Source organism: Chlamydotis macqueenii, chromosome 3 (assembly GCF_036417535.1).
Source record: "Chlamydotis macqueenii isolate bChlMac1 chromosome 3, bChlMac1.mat, whole genome shotgun sequence".
NCBI classification, from domain to species: Eukaryota; Metazoa; Chordata; class Aves; order Otidiformes; family Otididae; genus Chlamydotis; species Chlamydotis macqueenii.
This window is the reverse complement of record NC_141558.1, coordinates 113,410,517-113,432,710: the sequence shown is the minus strand read 5'-3', so window position 1 is coordinate 113,432,710 and position 22,194 is coordinate 113,410,517. Positions and strand designations below refer to the sequence as shown.

Below are 22,194 nucleotides of genomic sequence, written 5' to 3'. Positions count from 1 at the left end.
CACCTCCGGCTAAGACCCGCGCACAGCCGGAGCCCTTTGTTTGTGTGCTCTGCCCAGGTGTGATCCCTTGGGAGCGCTGGCACAAGCCAGCCCTTCTTCACTCGGCCCTTTTCATTCGCTGGAATAAAGGGAAAACACAGCTGTGCTATCAATACGGAAAGGAAAAATGATAAAGTTGGCAAAACGGTACAGCAAGCGAGCAACACTGAGCTAAGCTAAGCGCCTATCTGAAGTTTATCTGCAGAGCCTCCGCTGTTTATGAACTTCACAAAGAGGAAGTCTGAGTGCTATTTTGGACGCATGGCAAAGAAACTTCCACCTTTCCAAAGAAATTAAGATAAAATATAGTCTCCCAGAACTCCCTCAGCTAAATCTTGCCAGAACAAGTCCTTCCTTCCCCCTCCAGCTTTTTTCTTTAAAAGCTTAAAGAAATACAGCATTTTTTAATTTCACAGAGAGGGAAACAGCAAAAATCCTAATTTTTGTCTCAAAACACCATTTTCTCTCTATTCAAGAAAATTAGAAAAGGAAACAGCTGATGTTTTCCATCCATCTCTAAGTGTGCCCCGTGTAGTCAGGACAGCCCACTTCAAAGGGGGCTTAGATTATCTATGTATTAAGAAGAAGGTTCAGTGTCAAAAATCTTTTAAGATTTGAAACTCCCATCTTCTGCTTTTAATTTGTCATGGCAAGACAAAGCCATGTAAGAAAATGCTTTTGTCAAATTTCTGTTTGTTTCCTATCACTGAAGACGAGACAGAAATTGTATTGAAGAAAATGGCTTCCATACATTTTTGAAATATTTTGACACTCATCCACTGAGGACCACTGGAGCTGAATCTAGTTCTATTCCCTAGCAGAGAGTCTGAAGAAAAAGCTTCACGTTAGATCATATTCCAGCACAGTTCAAAGACAAATTGGCTGTATACAACCACTACAATAAGGACGGATTCAGATTTTTCTAAAACCAGAACAGGACTGTAACTTCTCAAATGTTTGGACTGTTTCCTAGTCACCACTTACACAAATACCAATATAAAGTGCAGAAAGCTACCTAGTTTTACTGCTACCTCTTTTATTTTTAAGCTTTGTGGTTATAGCTTTTAGTGCCAGAAAGATGCTGGTGGCTGTACTGTCTTAAGTCAGCAGAATTTAAGGAACATTTACAAGGACTCAGTATACAAGATCATCTCTGCTAAGCTAACGCTAAACCCGATTCTGGCATCATTGGTCAGTTCTGCATGGACCACAGATGTGGCTTAACGGCTCACTTTGAGAAGTAAAAAGAATATATGAAAATCAGATACGGTTAAACAATACGCAAACACTCAGATGTGGTAAGGGGGAAACCTCAGGGAGACTTTCCTGTTTCGCTATTTGCCAGGGATACGAGGAGTCAGACACATCACTGCAAAAGCAGGCATTTGAACAGATACAAAATAAATGCCTGCAGAAGTCAGCAGAGGACTGGAGACGGTACCCTATTTTGCCTGAACTCAGCCCAGGACCAGAAGCTGCGAACAGGTCCATGTGACATTTCCTTTCCATACGATATTCCTTGTTTTGCCCTTACTACACCACCGGGCTAGCATACTGCTTCAATGGAAGGAAAAGCCTTTGCATCAGTTCCTTACAAGGGAAAACAAGAATGCTCTAAGGGGAAAAAAAACCCCAAACCACAAGCCCCAAGTACTGGCACTGCTCCCCCAGGCAGCACAGCGATCCCTCGGTACAGTGGTGAGAGTGGGACGGCTCTGCCTACCCAGGAGGCGCGCGTGTTCTTGTCAGTCTGGAGAGCCTCTCCTTACCAGGACTCCTACATTTCCTCCTCCATTCCTGTAACTCCTCCTTGCTGTGGCCCGATTGGATTTCTCCATGCTGAGGTGAGCTACATCGCTTCAGTGGGTTCTTTTTACCTAACCTGAAAACTCTTTAAACCAAACAACTGCTTAAAACCATCTAGCGACAGCAGGCAGGCTTTTTGTTTTTGCATAAAGGGCTCCGTTAATCTGTTTATGCCTTGGAAATGACATCCCTGTGCGGACTACAGCATTGCTGGGACGATCAGCTGCCCAATATTTGTGTTCATACAGCTCCGCGAATATTAGCGAAGCCTCCCTCCTCTAACAAGTAATATTAGCCACGTTACCACAGGTGTCCTCTGCTAAGGCCATGAGAGACAGCCACCAAGGTCTATACCACTGTTGGGATGTGATGGTCTCTGCTTCTCCCTCCAACCGGTCCCATCACCTGCTCTGTGAGCATGTTTGGGTGGAGAACGACAGGAATCTAGCCCTAAATCATTTTCGTATCAGCTCCCTGACCCCAGCTGACTACCCCGTAAAGGCTTGTGCCCTTGATGGCACAGGAGGGTCTCCAGGAGAAGCAGGGGGCAGAGATGGAGGGTCTGGAGAGGTAGGTGGGTGCCAGCTCCTCTTTGAAGTCTTCAGTCTTTGACCTGCTTGTCGTCAGTACAGCTGCAATTAATTTGGAAAACACTAGCTCCTGATTTTAAGATGCTAACAAGGAACTTAGCACATCCAATGCTGTTGAAAAGCTTTCCTTTTGGAGGATGGGTAGGGATGCTAGGAAATAAAGGAGCGAAGCTCAGCCGGGTGATGTTAAATACTGGACGTGTACAGGGGATGGCAAGGAGCCTGCGCCACTGCTCAGCACAGCCAGGAATGGACGGCTCCACAGAACTCACCACTGAACCTCAGCTCTTCTATACAGAAATTTCCAAGGGGCAGGAGCGAGGGAATAAAGTAAGATTGAGGGGGTAGGGGAAAAGAAAAAATGCTAACAAAAATTAGATTAGCTAAGCTGAAAGAATCAGTGCACCTAATCCATCATTAATGTCCTCGCTATGCACAAATTGAAGACTTCAGCCTCTGAACTCATCGGCGTGCTCCTCCTATGTAATACGCTGGGTTACAGAGGGGAAAAAACAGTTAAATGCAAACTTCCCACAGCAGACTGATACGATATTTTAAGAAGTCAGTTAGGGGTCATTTATTCACACAGTTATGAGCATCCATGTTATTTTAGCTAGAAGCCATCACCAAAATAGAACCCAACAGCTGATGAAAACTTTTAAAATACCCTCTTCACATGCACTGCAAATATGTCAGGCTCTGCTTAAAAATGCAGCGGTACTTATTTACTTCTGCCTTTCCTTCTCCTTTTGCAGACAGAACCAGAGACAGATGAACTGCTCCCTATAATCACTTCTGATTTAATTTTCATAAAATATTTACAAGATACAGGGTGAGCAGACCATTGGCAAAACACATTAGGCAGGTGAGGGAAGGAAACAGGGCTATTTGGATGCAGTTGTTTATAATGCATTTCTGTACTGGGCAGAGGTCCATTTTGAGCTCCCTGGACTCATGTATTCTGTTGTTCGTCCTCAGCTACTACTAAACACATGCCTGGGGGCAGGAGGGGGAGTACCATCCTGCAGTATTTTGTCAATCAGGGTTTTTTTTCCTTTTCTTTAAAGGGGTCAAAGGGGGAGCCTGCTGCTTTAAAGGAAAATAATTCTTGAAGCCTCATCTAAAAGCACATTTCATTGTTTAGCTTTACCAAACTCCTCCTTTTCCTTTCGAAATTCTCCAAAAAAAAGAAACTCCAAACAAAAAGAAAGCCATTTGAGAGGATGCAATCGAATTATGGTTAGACTAACAAAACTCAGGTGTGCACTCCAAATGAACTGAACACTCTGTTTTGGTTTTTTTTTTTATTTTATTTTCCACCTGTTATGTGAGACAACAGATTAAAACCAGATTTGCCAGTGTTTAAATAAGTGGAAATTAAAGGCTTCCTCCTGAAGAGCAGGGCAACATAGACATTGCCCCGTGGTTCCAACTGAGACCCCTTCATATCACCACCAAGATGGATGCTCCAGCTTGGCACCAGGAGCCAAATACTTTCCTCCCTCTAAATTACACAGAGGCTGGGATGTCGGGGCCGAGCATGGCTTTTTGCCCACTCACTCCAGACCTGCATCCCTCTGGCCCCACTAGCGCTCCCGGGTGGCGATTCCCTAATCCTTTCAGCTGCGGTGCGGGAAGTTGTCAGTCATCGCTCTGTCCCTGAGCCAAGGTTGCCTTTTTCCAACTGTGTTTACACCGTGCGCGGGGTCGGCTCTGCCCGTCACCTTCAGAGGTGGTGCCCAGGGCTGGACAAGACACCCCAAATCCGGCCAGGGTCCCCGGTGCCTCCTCCCATGAGTGCCTTGGGACAAAGTGTTTTGTTTGAATGCAGCAGCCAGAGAGATTATAGCTTACAAATATAGCTGCTTGCTGAAAGGGACTTCCTTAGCTTGCATATTATAATAATGTAAAAGGCTATTTTCTGTCTTTGTGAAATTTTCAAGCACCTCGTGGCTGAAAGAAAGGACGATAGGCTTCAAAGGCTAACTGCACCCCCTGGATTAAAGAAGGAACCTAATGGAAAACTATAGTAATATCAGTGACATATTTTCAAGGTAAAAGGGTAACATTTGGCCATAATGCACCCCCATCAACACCACCCTCAGCTATCCTGTTGTTTCTTTCTTGTCTCAATCAAAGGATGAATTGCAGTAGCAACAGGAAGGAGGAAAATGCCTTAAATACTAAACCAGGCTCAGCTATGACTGCAAGAGCCACCTTACTTATACCACTGGCACAAGCACAGCAAAGGTCTGCAGTGAAGCTGTATTGCAGAAGGTGGTGTATCCACAGCCAGGGGGTACGTGAGGAATTTCAGGCGGCCTGATGAATATCGGCGGGGTGGCGGAGGTTTTTTACCGCCCGCATAGCCGATCACTCTTACGGTTTCCCCTGAGCCAGCACTTCTGCTTCTCCGGCCCTACAGCGAGCTGGCTTGAGGAGCTAAACCACTGGAAAAGTATTTGCTTTCTCTTATAGGGCTAGTTTTTGGTTCACTTCCCCAGGCTGGCTCAGCACGGGGTCAGCCATGCTGGTAAAAGGGGGATGGCAGGAGCCCCCTCTCTGCTCCGCTGGCTCTCAGCAGTGCTGAGGTCAAGTTGCATCCCCCAGCTGTGGTTTCATATACGGTGCTAAAATAACCCCTGCAACCCCATTCCTGCTCCCTCACACCAGCTCTGCTCTTGGCACGGCTGCACTGCAAAAGCAAGGTGGAGGGAACCGCACTGGCTGGAAAATAACTTCCTTTTCATGGGTGTCTTGCCTCAAATCAGGTCCCCCTTACATAATGCCGAAGAAATGCCCAGGGAACCACAGCTGAACAAAAGCAAGGCCAAAATAAGAAGGCCACAAACCCAGCCTGCCAAGCTCTGTTGACAAGCTGAGGTAGGCAAAACTGCCATGCTGCAAACACGGAAAAGACGAGCTGTGCTTGCAAATGCTCCTCCTGGCCAAGGGATCAGAGCTATTCAAGGGAAACAGTAAGGGCCATGGTGACTGCTTTTTGGGGAGGAACAACCCACCTTCAGCAAGGGGTGCCAGAGATCGCTTTGTTGGCAGCCAGCAGTTTGGGCTCCACCTCTGGATGCTCACTCCCCTGCATCCCCCCTTCATCTGGGCTGCTGCTATTGCCTGCGGGGCCATGCGCTAACTCCATCGATCAAGTAAGCTGATCCAGGTTGAAAAATAATCCTTTAAAAAAAAATAAAAAAAGAAAAAATCTCTTCCCCCTCCATTTTACTGTAATGTTAAGAAAGGGCAACTTCATCTTGCCTAGGTTTTGTTTCTGACACATTTATGCCTTAAGCAGGCAAATGCAGTAACACATTCAACTCCACATGAATTAGAAGGGAACATGCTCACAAACAGCTTCACACTTTAACTCATCACATAGTTCAAGTACATTACTACACAGCCAGATTATTTTTTTCACAAGACAAACATGCATCTAGCTGATAGCAAGCGTGAAATGGTGCTGCAATGCACTCAGATCACAAATTCATCAGCTAGAACCTACAGCTAGGGAGGCACCAGTTAAGTCACCTTTGGACAAGGAATCCTACAGGCAGGTTTGCCGGTGACCCAAAGCTTCTGGTGACTGCCTATTACAAAAAAAATAGGCTTTCAGTCATCTGAAGATTACTTGAATGCAAGTCTGATTATACATAACAAAATAATTAAATAGAGTATAAAACTGGAAGAGCCGGCACACTAAAATATACCACCATATCATCATTTAAGCACAGAAAAAGGGGAAAATGGCTGTTAAAAAGAGAAAGAAACAAAAAAAAATCCTCACAAAAGTCTCCTTTGAACTGCTGGGGCAAGCTGAAAAAAACTCAATACTTAACTGGTGCACGAATTACAATGCTTACAAGTTCTGGCAAGATACAGCTATAAGGAAACTTCCATCCCAGCAGAAGATCGTATTTCAGTTTCCTGCAGGATATATCCCAATTCAGTGCAGGATCAACTGTGTTTGCATGTGGGAAGGGTACGGAGCCAGAAAATACACTACAAAAACGGTCTTGAGAGGAAGAATTGTGACAAGAGAAACTGCTTACCCTCAGCAAAGTAGCTATGATTCTGTTCTATGAAGTAGTTCAACACATCCAAGTCACTGCTATAATTAGCTACATAAAAACTACACGACAGGAAGACTTGGAATATCTGATAGCAATACAGACATTTTCTGCCTAATAATTTGTTACTGAAGAGACGCTCCTCACCCTGTCTTTACACAGACACCTTGAACGCCCCAAGCTCTCAGTAGACTGGTATTTGCAGGCTGCTAACTTGGTGGGGTGGGGGGGAATCACATCCTTTCTTTTGGGTCTGGTTTGGTGACAGTAAACACTCTTCTGCCTCCTCCACAAAGGGCACGCAGGTGCCCATGACCAACCGAACTTCCATCCACGTTCCCATCACCTCCCCATCAGCACAGCAGCAACTGCCAGACCCTCAGGAAGCACGGCAGTACTGGCTGGGTGATCCCGCCCTTGCCAGGGACTCAGAAGTTTGAAGATTGTGTGTGGTAAAACAACCAGAGTGATAGTTTGGTTTAAAAAAGGAAAAAACACAACACAACAAAAAAAAAAAAGAGAAGGTTTTGCTGTTTGAAAGCCTTAGATTGAAACAATGCCAAAGCAACTGGAGTTCAGCGCATTTGGGAATTGCGTTAAACTGCATATTCCTGATCTGCAGCAAGAAAAGTCTGCTTTGTCCAGCAGAGATAGACCTGAGAGTAAAACCACAGTATGATAAATACAATAAAGCAATACAGAAATTGTGCAAGACCTCTACTTCCCCCTCCTTTCTTCTAAAGCAAGCAAAGAAATCTTCAAATCTACCCCACGGTTCTATCAGTTCCCCTTAGCTCTTCACTTCACTTACATCTCATGAATCTGTTACATACTTAAGAATAAACAGATTTTATGTACTGCTTACCTCCACACCACAGTAATTTTCGTGTTTTGTTCGGTCCATAGGACAGGCTGTGAGGGAGCAAGGACAATCTATAGGCTGAAGTAGACAGTAATTGCCCCTAGAGTTTTGAAGGACATAAAGAAAAGAGCAGCTGCCATCCCAGATGACAGCAGTGATACTTCTGTCTCAGCAACAATCGTATTAAATTATCAGTGAGTATAGCTGACTTGTAACGGTAGAAAGAGTAAAATAAATAAACAGGTTTGTTTCTAGGATCACTTATAAACAGGAGGTCCTGAAGGAAAGGGAGAAACACAACACTATAAAAAAAACCTGACAGCCAGAGAAAAACTTACCACTTCACTTTCCTTACTGAAAAATCTCTTTGAGCATTGGTATCCATACCCATTGAGTGACATGAATTTGTTGTGGGCAAAGTTAAACTGAAGAAAGGCAGAAAAAAAAACAAATAAAAAGAAGCTAGCCTTAAAATAGCTGGATATTTGGGACCTTTTCACTCTTTCAGTGCTATCTCTCCTGCCTCCTGACCCCTGGCATAAAAGCAGGAAGAATTCCACTGAGAAGCTGATACAACCTGGTATGAATGGGAGGAAGAAAAAAAAAACTAATTAAACTACAGATAGCCAATGACTTCAGACTCTGGGACTACCTCGGTAGTCAGTCTGCTGGAACAAATGAAGGCAGATTTCACAGCACTAAAATGCGAAGAGTGAAAGCCGTGTTCAGACGTGACAAGCGATTGCTAAGTTGGACGGGGATGCCCAGAGCACTGTCTATAACTTGAAAGACTCAACTAAAAAAAAAAAAAAAAAAAACAAAAAAAACCCCAAAAAACGTAGTCCAGTTCATTGCTAAAAGTTAGTTTGGTTCTTGGTTTTTTTTGTTTTTGTTTGGTGTTTTTTTTGTTTTGTTTTTTTTGAGGGAGGGATTTGAGCCTGCTGGTTTCTGTGTGTGAATTTCTCTCTTCTTGGCAAGTACTTTTTTTTTTTCCTTTCAAATCTGAATGGTTGGTGGTTTACAACGCAAGCCCAAAATCCAGACATCAGAGGATGTGGCTAGCAGCAGTGAACCCTTCGGCCGTACATGCACAGCACAGCTGGCTGCTGAGCAGGAAGAATAACACAGCTAAGGCCATCTAGTCCTATCGCTGTGATGATCCTCTAATCGCTTTGCTCAGCCTCACAGAGCAAACAAGGTGGATTTGCTCACGGTGACAAACTAGGCACTGCAACCCACCACTCCTGCACAGAGCTCTGCTCCTCCAAAAGGCATTTTTCCTTTCTGTTACTTTATCTTAGCCTTAAGAAAAATGAAATTTCAGGCTCTTGCTGCTCCTCAGTCCCTGAGCGCAACCCGTGAAAGAAATAAATCTCTCAACTCAGTGGTTCTCTACTCTCGGCAACATCGTTTTCCAAGGAGTGGTGGGACGAAAGAAGCTCCAGCATCACACGGAACTTACAAATATATTCCAAAGGAATTGGACTGCGTTTCTACACGTCTACTTTAAAGAAAAAGAGCCACAGTGGTTCTTTAAAAGAACCATCTGAATGTGAAATGACCAAGCCAGCAAGAAAAATTAGATTTAGTGTTTATCTAACTAACATAAATCTTATAAATTTTAATAGTGAGACTGTAACATGCTTGAGGCCCACATGGGAGATAAAAGTAGGGAAAAGGTTTCATGGAAAGGCAGCAGGGAGAAATCTGGTTTTTTAATTAGGAAACCAGAAGAGATGCAAGGAGAACTATAACGTTAACATCTGCCACAATCTGCACCGCTACGGCAAGGAATGGGTAATGGTGTCTGTCTCTTAAACAGCCGTCAGCAGCATCCAAGCCACATGACAAACTTCCTAACTCGAACAACCCTGAGCACAGGAGTACATGTTCATGCTGAGAAAAAGGCATAAGGGGTGCAGGATGGCTCCAAGCACACAACTGTGCGGTGAAAACATGAGTCTGAAGACTTCTGCTGAAAGCCCAGTGTGAATCCCAGCACCAGGACCCTGCACAGAGAAGAAAAGTGGTGGCAGCAAGATCTGTTCACATCCCCTTCGTAAAGCAGGAGATTATCTTCCCTGTCTTGTAGTTGAGGAACTGAAGCAAACAGGCTTTTAGCCAGAATTCTGCAAGAGAAACAATGGATCGAGTCTACGCAACCCTTGAAACGTAACCCTGTAGCTCAACCATGCACATTTAGATCATGCCTGCCCTACCTGCAAAATTTTGCAAGTCTTCATTTTGAACAAAAACTAGGATTTTTAAAAATTACTATTGATTACATGAAACAGCTATGATTGCAACATGCACATCAAACTTACTAAGGCTGGGTTTTGTTGTTTTCTCCCTGACATTGCTATTAACCCAGAAGGGGACAGCAGTCGTTTCTAGGTTCACAAACCAGAACTGACAGGGGAGCTGTTGCTCCTTCTGCCAGTGGGTGTCTTGTCTTTAGCGCTTAAGCAGGCAGAAGGCTGCGGATTTATCTGAAAAACACATGAGCAGTGTTTCAGCTGAATTGGTCATAAGGTTTCGGAATGAACACCTCTGCTTTTTCAGATGGGTTGCTAAAAGAGACCATTTCAGGCACTCTGCAGACTCTGGAAGACATTGACCTTTCTTTCCTTGGACTCAATTCACGTTTTTCACTTTATAGTCATGTGGGATTATTATCTGTAATTGAAAGTAAAAGTGTAGATTAAGGAAAAAACTTTGCACAAGAACTCAATTATATGGCAAATTCTGTGGCTGAGGAACTAGAGAATATATTCAGTGCTTATTAAATGTTATTTCTGAAATGCATGTTAATTAAAGAAGGCTGAAGATGCAGGCTGGATGGATGAAGACAAACAGAACAATCAGACTGTTTGCAAAGACAATGTTTCCCCCAATGGAGACACAACGGATGGCTAGTCTTACTCAGATTGCATCTCTTGAGAGGACGATTTATAATGTACAAGACAGGAGAAATTTATTTGCTAACATATGGAAAACATTTATGGGCTCTACTGAGGATCTGGAATTAAAGAAACACAACTACATATTGTTAAAACTTCTAAATGGAGATTTCATTTAAGAAATAAGCACAGTGCCCTCAAGTCAGTGACACTTATTTCCATATACTTTTACTTTCTGCCCTGTTAGGTATGAATTTCAGAACAGAAGTTTGTCTCAATTTGTCTAGTTGCTGTAGGTCTAATCCACAGGAAAATTATTAGATGGCAAAGTCGTTTTTTAAAGATGTAACCCATGCTTCAGAGCGATGGATGGGGAGCAAACGCTGTAGGGATGGGGCAAGGTACTGCAGCCCATTATGGTCTTGGCACTACAAGTTACAGTAGTGGGAGAAGATAAAGGCTACCGACACCAGCGATGCTTCCCAAGCAAATGCTCACATATCCACAGCTGCAGATAATTCACCCCCTTAAAACCAAAAAACCCACCTTCTCGTACAAGAAAATGATCCTTCATTAAGCCACACAAGATCACACCCTGAGGGAGAGCTCTGCCTCTGGGGCGAACCTTCTCTTCCCCATGTAAACAGAATCATAGAATCATAGAATCACAGAATGGTTTGGGTTGGAAGGGACCTTCAAAGGTCATCTAGTCCAACCCCCCTGCAAGAAGCAGGGACATCTCCAACCAGATCAGGTTCCTCAGAGCCTCATCCAGCCTGGCCTTGAATGTTTCCAGGGATGGGGCATCCACCACCTCTCTGGGGAACCTGTTCCAGTGTTCTACAACCCTCATGGTAAAATTTTTTTTCCTAATATCCAATGTAAATCTACCTCCCTCTATTTTAAAACCATTACCCCTCATCCTATCACAACAGGCCCTATTGATCAGGCCCCCTCTCCCCATGTAAATAATTTGCTAGAAGCCCAGAAGGGTTGTGTGCTGACTGACAAATAAGCAAAACAAATGATGCACAAGCTGCATGGACAAAAATACGCACAAAGCCATAATTCCATGGAGCAGTATTGAAGGCAACAAGATCAAGGCCCATCTAAAAGCGCTGTCAATCAATATTCAACAGCCATATCAGGGTCAGTACTTACGTGTAATGAGGGTGGTTGTTTTTTAAGCTGGTATTGTTACATTGGTGCAAATACCAGTGCTGATGTGCAAGGTAAATTTGGGGTGGCCATCTGTGAAGGAGTGTAAGAAATGTGACATTCTGGACCGCTGTGGTTGAACAGATTGAAACACCTTCAAGGAGAGGCAGGACCTCAGGCCAAATATTTGAGGTAGCGTAGCAGTACCGGCTGGGATTTTCAGAGATGGGTACATGACTGATTAAATGACTCAATCATGCAGATGCTTTTGAAAATTCTGCCGCACACAGTTAAGTTTATTCATGCATGTGTGGGAGAGGGGGAGGACTGTGAAGATTTTAATAACTACCTTAGGAAATAAAAAAGAACAAATGTACTTTCTCTTTAAAACAGAGCAAAAACCCCCAAAAATCCACTGCTGTAGCTGGGGAAGAGGGTTTGCAGGGAAGTTGTAAAGAAGTTTTGTGTGCAAAGATGACCAAATGGATTATAATACACAAGTCAAAAAGAAGTGCAAAGAAAGAACGAAACAGAAGGGTAAAAATAAAATATATCACAGCGCTATCAATTTATTCCATTTTAAAATCCCTCCATGTTTCAGTCTGTTATTTCTGGCTTATGCAAACTTCATACTCCACCATCATCTACCAGATAAATGGGAAGTTCAGAGCTTCAAAGAGCTTAAGGACTGCAGGAAAAGAAGAACATTCATCTCAGTAAAGCAAAGAAGAAATATTGGGGAAAAAGATGCTCCTAAAGCCTTATTTTGGAGTATGACAACACACCCGCCCTGATATGACAGCTTGACCAACAGCACCACGTGAGCTACCACCATCGGTGAAGTTCCTCTCACTCTCTGGAGGTCACACAACATGCAGAGAGAGCTGTCAGGCAGGGCACAATTTCAGGTGTGAACCCAACACGGTGACAACCTTGCTAATGCTATTGAGTAGCTTTGTTCCTCCTTCTCCGCTGAGCATCCTACCCATAAATATCCGCACACTGGGGGGTTATCTGTCACCTACTCGGGGTCAAGTAGGGGGGAAAATCTCTTGCAATTTTGGCTCTTTGCTTTGAATGGAGGAATCTGAGTGATTTTAACGCAGCTGGAGCACCATTCATCCAACTTTTCCAATGTAAAGCAACATCTACTTAAAGGCAGCAACTTCCTCCTCCTGAAAAAAGCACCCTATGAGTTTAAAAATCAACACTCAACCACAAGATTGAGCTCGTGAAGAAATTCAGAAGCACTCCTAGGTCCCTAAACATCAGCTGGCTGGATTTTAGCACAGAATATCCTTTCCTATTTCCACAGGCTACTTTTCACTGCTTTAACACTGAGTATTTCCTTGTATAACCTAGCGAGAGCTGGCACATACCCACCCAAGGCACATTTTGACAGTGATCCCCTTTCTGAGGGGTACAGAACCACATGCACAGCCAGTGCAACCACTCATCCACAGCAGAGCACGGCTCGCCCGGTGAATTTGCGGACAAAACAGCACAAACCGGTAAACTGCTCTGGCTCCAGTGGTGCCTCCCCCCAGCCTGTCCCATCCCAGTGCCTATAAATCACTTCTGGCAGGTAGTTGGGAAGCAGCTGCTAATGACAGTTTTGCTGTGGAGTGCAGGAAGTCACCTTTTAACCCCGCCTGCTGTTGTTTGTCTCCCGGAGCCATGACAAAAGGACAGATGCGGACAACATGCCAGCCATCCAGAGGATGACCACGTGGCAGGGAACCTGCCCTGGTCCCGTATTGGTGAAGCATCACCCTCATAAACAAGTTTTGGCTTTGGGTGCTCCCCGGTGCCCATTTTCAAACACTTTGATGCCTGTCCTCAGTTTTTCCTCTTTCACCCTCAAGATGCAGATAAGTATCCCAAAACCAACTTTAACTGAGTTTGGTGCTGCTGTGCTGAGGACATTCCACCTTCCACCCTCCTGCCATCCAGCCCCCGACCTGTGCTGCAGGACAAGGAGAGCATTTATAATATAACTAACACACGTACATGTGTGCGTGGGGGTGCGCAATCGGAGATGAGCAAATAAATTTAATAAGATAAAGTATTCCTTGTGAATGTCTTGTTTTCAGCCCATGGAATAATCGCGATCAAATTACAATTTCATCTGACTTTTTTTTTTCTTTTCTTTTAAAGTGTAGATGTGTAGTGCGGACAGTAGCCTCCTCTGTTTCAGGAAAGCTCCAAAATACATTTTAGACTTTACCACAAATTAAATACAAGCAACTCACTCCTATTTAAGTGACTGGTGGTTAGATAGATGGCATGCTACTGTGGCTTCCTCCAGCTGAAAAGCACTTGTTTGAACTTTCTACATTTCATGCATAGGCAAAACACTTCAGCTTTTCTTAACAATTGCAACTCAAAAATCTTATTTCCTTGAGAATGCACCTGAGTAGCAGCCACCTACTTGAGTTTGTGAGAAGCTTCTCATGGACAGAGAGGGAGGTATTAAGAGGTGTGTGCACCACTCAGACCAAGCCACAGGAAATTTGAGTTATTATTTGTTCACTTCCAGCCCTGACAACATCTGCTCTGCCATGCTTTTCACGTGGTGACGGGAGGCCAATAGAAACTCAAAGCTTTACCTTCTGAGGAGGATATACTTCCACCAAATAAAACACACCCACTGGCCAAACATGATGACGGCTGGAAGCCAACCGTGAGGCATAAAAAGAGAAACTCTTTCCAATCTGACCATGTAAACCAGAGCACAAAGGAGAATGATTTCGAGTGACAAGTACTTACTGTGAAGACATCATCATCGCCGACCTCAGCCTCGTTGTGAAGCGTTGACGAGGAAGTTGTAGACCCTAGGGAGAAAAACCAAACAAAACCACAACAGCTTTTTAAACACATGACATTTCCATGCAACTTTTTTTTTTTATTAGGCTGGTAAACAATTGGATTCTCACAGCTTTGCATGTTGTGGATGTATAAGAGTGCCTCAAATTAAGGAAGAAAACCCCATGTACTGATAGTTGAGTTGGAAAGGTAAAATCTGGAAGTGTTTCTTGATACGTAACTGCGCGGCTTCCAATGCTAATTAACTATGTTAAAAATAGCAGTTAACATTTTCAATTACAGAAGACTTTCGTTTCTGAAGAAGGGTAAAGCTATGTACTAATCAGTGCTTGAGACCAGATCCTCAGCTGTCAAGAAAGCGTACGAGCTATTCTTCACATATGCCCTAAATCTGGGGAAAACACGACTTTTTATTTAAAAAAAAAAAACAAAAAGAAAAACCAAACCTCACTTTGACAATGAAGAATTCGATTGGGTTTTTTTCTTTTTCTAATTTTGGAAGTTGTTACATATTGTAAAGGTCTTCTCTGTTACCAGCTACTTCTCAGAAAATCACCTTACCCCATCTAAGCAAAGTATTTGAAAGGAGCTGAAATACCCAAAATCACAGACATCAGCAAAATACTGGGGTGCAGTTCTTATTAATTACATGGCAAACACCTGGAATAGTGGGAAAACATATTTTAAAAATCCCTTCCTCCAACCTCTTTCCCCATCCCGTGGCTGTCCCCCTCCAGAGCTGCTCGAGAGCCTGGTCAACACCCACATCGCCGAAGGGCAGCAGGGGGGGTGGCACATGCCATCACTGGACTTGGCAGTAAATTTATGCTGTGGCTAAAAGGGGGTGACTCCTCTGCCTACCCCCGACGAAGGATCTCAGACCCCCTTCTTGGCTAGCTTCATCCACCATGAGGCTGCCAAGAACGGTGGATGCAGCAAGATGCTCTGATGGGGGGAGAAACCTCAAGCCAAAGGCATTATTTTTTAACGTAAGCCCACTGTTAGATTGAATTAGGGCCACATCACATCCCTGACTAAAACAGTTGAACGGTTTGTACCACCTTCATTCCGGAATTTTTTTAAAATAACGTGCTTTATATAACGTTATCCACACCAGCCTTAGCTGCTCTCAATTGCATCACCACAAAGATGTGCAGAGCTAAGTGTGAAAGCCCACTTAAAACACTAAGTAACACGAAAACATTCGTGCCATTTGCTACATTAGCTTTAAAAGTAAAAAACCCAGACGGTCTGCAGAGCTGCACAGGATTACTGTACTTGTGCACAAAAATTCTATACTTCTGATGCTACAGGGAATGAACTATTGGTTCAATATTAATAATAAAGCGGTGATTTAATGAAGTGAAGCTTTGAATGCACAGTTTGTTGTGCTTAATATTACCTGCTAAATTCGATCAACTATGTGAATAAAAAAATGCACAATAAATGAAATCCACTGCCTGATGCTCTGTGTGCACAAGACAGTTATTGTTTTTCATTCAGAAAGCCTTATTTGGAAGTTAAGGAGGAACGCATTCATGAGGATCTGTCTGTGCTGTTAATGGGATAAATATACATTTACCGATTTTGAAGTATCTGAGATCCAGCAGAACTTGATTTTAAATACCTCCACTGTAAAATGGATCAGAAAGAGCAGAACAGGAGTTGCCATGTACCAGCATCTCCAAAATACTACTCAATACAGCTGAGTTATCATCTCCTTGAAACTTTGCACAAGCCCGTGCGACTTATGCAAAACATCACCTTCAAAACTCAGAATGCTTCCCAGTTTTAGCAAGCAAGAAGAAGAAAGCAGAAAGCCTAGCTGTAACTTCTTCATGTTAATGGCACAGGAAAAAGGAAACAAGTAAGTAGTTGAGAAGAACCTTTCTCTAACTGATAAGGTATGTACCAGGAAAGAGCCCTGGGGGATTAATTCTCTCCCAGTATCTACTATGTCCATGTCAAAGCAAGGACAGGGCATCCAGAACGTTAAGCTGTCTTACGGAGCTAATGTTCTCAAAAAGAATACACATCTGCATATATATTGGAGCTAGTATCCTCAAAAAATAGTACCATCTGTACATAAAAATATCCTGGTCACACTGGGTGAGAAGGATTAAAGCTTTGGACCACCAAGTCCCTAAATAGTGTCATGGTTAAAAAAATAAAAATCAAGCAAAAAACTCAAAGAATCAAATTTAATTAAAATAAAGTACTATTGAATTATAGCTGCATTATGATTGCCTGATTGCAGAGAAATGTGAAAAGGAAAATTTTATGACAACTTCAAAGCACAGACAATTCAAAAACATTTTTAATAGAATTAAAAAAAACGCAAAACACAACAAAGTCTTCAAGAACTACCACTCAACCAAGAGGATGCAGACAAAACTAATTACTGCAAGAAAACAAAAACAAACCAAAGTTTTATTCAACTCCAGGCAGGAATTCATACTCTGATTTAACAAAGACTCAGTCAGACAAGATTCGGCTGCGTATAAAGGAGAATACGGGCTGTTTGAGTTGCCATTGCCTGTCTGAAACCCAAGCCTATCAGAAAAATGAGTAATAACAGACTCGATGATAATTAAGGGGGGAAGTCTGGACAGACCAAGCCAGATAGGACTGGAAAACACCTGGACTGAAATCCCTTCTCTCCTTAAGGGTTAAGGGATGAGAACACTCACTTCTTAAAAGCTAGGGCTTGCTCAGCGCAGGCTACACTCGGATAGGCGCACAAGAGATGTCCAACTCTGAAAACTGATTTTAAACCCATCCCTCGTTCCAACTCCATGCTTCAAACCCCTTTCTCCATCCTTCCAAGGGTCAAAGTGGCTGCCACCATGTGCTGTGGTACCTTCAATGAGGTCCTCGATGGCTTTCCTCACTCCTCTGTCGAAGGCTCGAGCGTCAGCAGGGCTTTGAAAAGTGAGCCCAAACTTTCTGTTGTCAACTTTCCAGTGGTGAAAGGTGGGGTTCGCCTTCGTGTACACCAGGTCCTTCTTCACAAAGCACTCCAGCACCACCTGGGAGGGCACGAGCCCCAAAAGAGGAGCAAAGTCACTTTTCCCACTCCAAAGACAGAGCCAGCACCGTCTCAGCCTGGACCCAAAAGCAAGCCAAGTCATGCCTCGCATAGAGGAACATCCTTTCCTACCAAACAACGATTAATAAACACCAGACACTGTAATTGTTCTCATAACCATCGCACATTCATGTTTTCCTTGTGCTTTTAGTAAGTGCTTGCTCCCTACCCCCCAGAAGCCTATTTTGGACCCAGACCCAACACGGCACAGGCTAGCAGAGGCTCACTTGAAGGGAGAGCTTCTTCCCTTGATAATTTTGCTTAAAAGGAATTTTATTCGCCAGCAGATTTAGGAGGTGCTATATCACTCCTCTCACCATTTTTACCTCCTTCACTCCTAGTCAGGCACTTCTCTCAGGTTCTGCTGTGCCAAAAGCCATCTCTGGGGTGATGCTCAGGGAGGACAGGAATGGCTTGTAAGTCTTACCCTGTCACCCAAAACCATAAGCATGTCTCCAAAGTAGTGTCAAAAAAAAGCATCCTAAGCAAAATAGTATTGCAAAAGACAAACTGTACTTGAAACAGCTTTAAAACACCATTTTTTTTGAAAATAAGATAATTTTCAACTCAAATAATGCACATTTTTTTGCCTAGACACTGAGTTTGCAGTATTTTCAAGCCAGCCACTCTCTTCACAGGAGCGAATTTCAGAAGAATCAAATATATAGACACAAGATAACAAACCTATATCAGACCTCAGAAACAGGGAAAAGGCTTTATTAATTTGATTTGTGTGGAGAAAGAAGAGAGCTCCATTTTAGATAAACAGCTACCAGCAGAAACCGAGAGCATAAACTCATAAGAGACAACTTGTCTTCATATACTCACTCTGCCCGTTCAAACCTTGAACGGCACGCAGTATAAATAATTCATGGCTGTTTTAAAGGCTTGCACTGCATTACTCAGTGCAATGTGACTGGCTTCATGGCTTCTTTACACTTCAATTCACTTCTCATGTTCCCTTGCTAGGTTTTAAGAAAAAAAACCTCCCAGGTTCTTTTTCAGTCACCAGAGAGTCTTTGCACACGGATGTCAAAAATTTACCTGCTCCTTCCAGGTGACAGCACAACCCAGACTGCAAAAGATGGCAATTCTAGATGAGGATGGGTTTGTTTTGTCCAATCTAATACTACTTGCACATGACTGTGTGTTTTTTTTTTAAAAAAAAAAAACTTGCACAAGAATACAATAGCAATAGATTTGGGATAATTCTCATTTTAAGAACAGACAAAAGTTGAATTAGGTTCTGTTACCAGTTTGTCTTTCTGCCTTTCACCATGGATTAGAAATCCACTTCTTCCATTGCCCTCTGGGTATGTGACCTTGCAGACGCCAACTCTACTGAGACCGCCTCCTTCTTGCGGCAACCATCCCCCACTGGAGTCATCTCGGGTCATAACCACAGCTTTGACTCGCACAATATAGCTGTCACTGCAACGGTAACAAAACAAAAACAAAGCCTTTTGTGAGCATCACACAGTCTCATCAGAGCACTTTTGAGGGCAGTATTTAGACAGCACTGGTCTGGTCCCAACACATAGTTTCTGTCCAGGATGGAAGTCCACCTCCATGGTGGATGGTCTTGACTACTCAAGCCATCATAAGAGACAGACTCATCAAACAACAAGGGATGAACTCATCGAGTTTCCAGATGTCAACATACTGATCAAACAACCCATGGTCCCGGACATCCTCTCCCTCATGCAGTTGGAGACAAGGACCAAGAGAGCAGGATGAGCCATGCAGCACCCCAGTGCCGCCATCCATGGGGGATGTATTGTGGCACCAGGTCTCCAAAAAGTGTTGGAAGAACATGTAGAGCTCAAACAGCCCATAAACAAAGTGTTTTAAGGTTTCTGTGATCGAATTAGTGAAGTGGGCTTTGGAAGATGACATTAACGTTCCTCCGCAACCAAGAGTCTTACAGGAAAAAAACCTACAAATGTACCTCACACAAAAGGAGAAAGGAACCATCTCAGCTCAGGCCATCAGGACCACACCATGTCCCTAAAAGAGTTCCATCAGCATTTCAAGGGGCTTTCAAAAGCGGCACATCATAACCTCACAAGAAGCTACTCTGGAAGCATCGGAGAATCTGGGGACAATCCAGGTGTCCATCACAAGAGGTCAAAAGAGCCTCCACAGCAGGAGGCTTTGCTTCCCCAAGCCTCCTCCCATACCCTTTCTGCACAGCAGTTGCTCCAGCATCTGCTGGGGACATCATCAGGGAGGGGTCATTCAGGAGCAAAAAAGGCCACTACAGGACGTAAGCAAAAGCTGTGTGCCTTGCACAGAACACACAACAGATCCCAAGCTAAAACAGGTTGTCCCCACCCCAGAACTTCTGGGAAATACCAAAATCAGCTTTTCTGTCCTCATGCTGCCGCTGAGTCCCGGCTCACGCCTATCACACGTTTGACATTAATTAACCCAGCGACTGCTCAGGAACAGCACTGATGGCTGTGATGCTCTCACAAGGAGGTCACCACGGTACGGGGTTAGACGTCAGCCATGCACAAGCACAGCGTTGTTGGCTGCAGAGACACCCATCAGCACCCACCAAGGTGCTGCAAGGCACTCAAACCTGGGAACATGAACAGAAGCCTTTTCTTTTGCAAAGAAAAATGACCAGGAACTGTTCATCTCCAGGACACCGAGCGAGCTCACCCAAAGAATGCACAACCCATAGAGGGCTCCAAGAGGAGGCCTTTCAAAATTACAAGTATCATCCTTTAGGGAAAGGAATTCCTCCTTGAGGAAAGCTCTGTATCCAGACATCTTCCCAGCATCCTATACAACATGACAAGAGAATTTGCTATCAAAAATTAAAAGCAGAGGTAGCTTTCTTCATCCTGCACCAGGCAAAACCGCCTCTTGTTTTCAGACCTTATTTTTGCATCACTTTTGTAATACAAATGCTAATATTTGAAGTCTGAGTTCCTATTTCATGAATACAACCAGATTCTATTTAATACCTAAGCAAGCAGCCTCACAGATCCTACTTGAAGGCAATTTTGAGGACAGAGCAAGGGGGACAGCGAGCATTTTCTGGGCAGAGGTGCCTGGGACCAGCTCATCCCTTCTGCAGCTGGACAGATCTCACAAAATGCACGCAGCAATTTTCCCTTCACTGGCTTTATTTTATGGATACACCAACTTTCTCACTGGACCTACACGATGAAGGCAGTACACAGATGCTTAAGGTTCATCCTCTATTGTTCCGATGACTTTGCACTGGCTGATGAAAAGCTTTTCAGCATACTCAGATATGCGGCCTATACCACAGCTGACACACAAAAGGCATTCGCAGAACGGAGAAACGACATTTTAAAGGATATTTTTGTTCTTGAGTCCTTAAAGCAGCATCCTGGTACAGGAAATGGGGCAAGCGCATCTATAAACAGATCCAGTTACCTTTTTATTTTTTTCTAACAAAAGCCTGTTTCTAGATTTTACCAGTGGTAACTTTAATCTCTTGGCTTCCTGATGCTCATAATTAAGCAAAACACTTCAACTGATTTCCTACCATATAAAAATTGAGCTGCTTCCATCCGAGAGAATTTTGATCCTCCTCTTCTCTCTACGTTTTCCATACGGTCCATAAGGATTAGCAACTAACAGATAAAGAACAAAGCAAGTCAACTATACATTTCTGTATAGTGCTCCTGTTCCCCAAGGATCCTTTCATTTTTAACTCCTCTCACTTCTGGGGAACTCCCATCGAATTTCAAGCTCTCTTATGAAGTCGGAGTTGCTTTGATGCGACTTTCCTTCCCATCATCCTGCAAAAGTCATTCACACGAATGCCGCTTCTCCTTCCACACTTGAAAATTGCCACCGGCAATACAGCTTCCTGCGGGATTTACCATGCACTTTTATGGCAGCAGCCGGAGCCTTCGGCTGTCCCAAAAGTAACATCGTCTTCAGTTACTTTGCTGCAGAAATTGTCCACTTAAAGGAAAACTAAGAAAGCAGCAACTATGCAGTACTTCGTGATTTCTACCAATTATCTGCGTGTTTCCATTGCCTCTCGGTGATTTCTCTAGGCTGGTAATCACGTTTGAATACTAGTGGATGCCTATACGTTAAATTTAGGCCCCTTGACTGCTATCCCTGCTCATTAAAATCACAATCAGGCAGGGCACAGAGCCATATGGTTTTCAGTTTTATACCTGCGCTGATATCATGACCTATGGCTCTTCCAACCTCTGCCCCCAAGATCATTGATTTCACCCACGTGCCCAACAGCTGTGCAACTAGACGTGACGCTTATTAGGGGAAATGACAGACACTTTGTTAACTTAAACTGCCGGTTCTGCTTTTGAATGGCACTTTTTGGAAGTCAGCATCCTCACTCAGGGATGCCTAGTGCACCCAGTTCAGGCTTTTGGAGATCAGTGAGAAAATGGACAGGATTTGGACCAGGGCTTGGCTGCTGGCATCTGCCTACATCCAGGAATCTACTGAATGCCAGAGGGTCAGGGACTGGGGGGCAAAGGGGTGGGGAAACCAGATAGAACAGCAGTTTTTTTGACCCAAACAGAGCAATCAGGTAATTTGCTTTGATGGAAAGTGGAGAATAATTTGTTGGTTTTTCAAGAATACGTGGTGGAAGACAAACTTAAAGGAACCTGAGTGCAAAGCAAAAGATGTTAAAAATTTATTCCTTTCGTCATTACTCACTGCATTTGTCTGTCACTCCCAAATACCCAGAACACCATTTAAACTGCATTTCTTTCAACCTGCTACCTCCTTAAATATATCAAGCCAGAAACCCCAGTTTTCCCTCTACCACAGCAGGATGACCTCTGCGCCCCTATCAAAAAAGGACCTTGCCCAGCAGAAG

The 22,194-nt window shown here is 43.7% G+C and overlaps 1 protein-coding gene across 1 annotated transcript in view; it reads right to left on the bottom strand.

Annotated features, from left to right (window-relative positions):
* The window catches only part of SPRED2 (sprouty related EVH1 domain containing 2), a 66,310-nt gene that overhangs the window by 9,929 nt on the left and 34,187 nt on the right, over positions 1-22,194 (bottom strand). The window contains exons 2-4 of the mRNA XM_086743282.1: positions 18,602-18,779; positions 17,121-17,289; positions 14,204-14,268 (exon numbers count right to left, since the gene is read on the bottom strand). Of these exons, the coding sequence (XP_086599408.1) occupies positions 14,204-14,268; positions 17,121-17,289; positions 18,602-18,779 (412 nt within the window). The remainder of the gene's footprint in view (positions 1-14,203; positions 14,269-17,120; positions 17,290-18,601; positions 18,780-22,194) is intronic.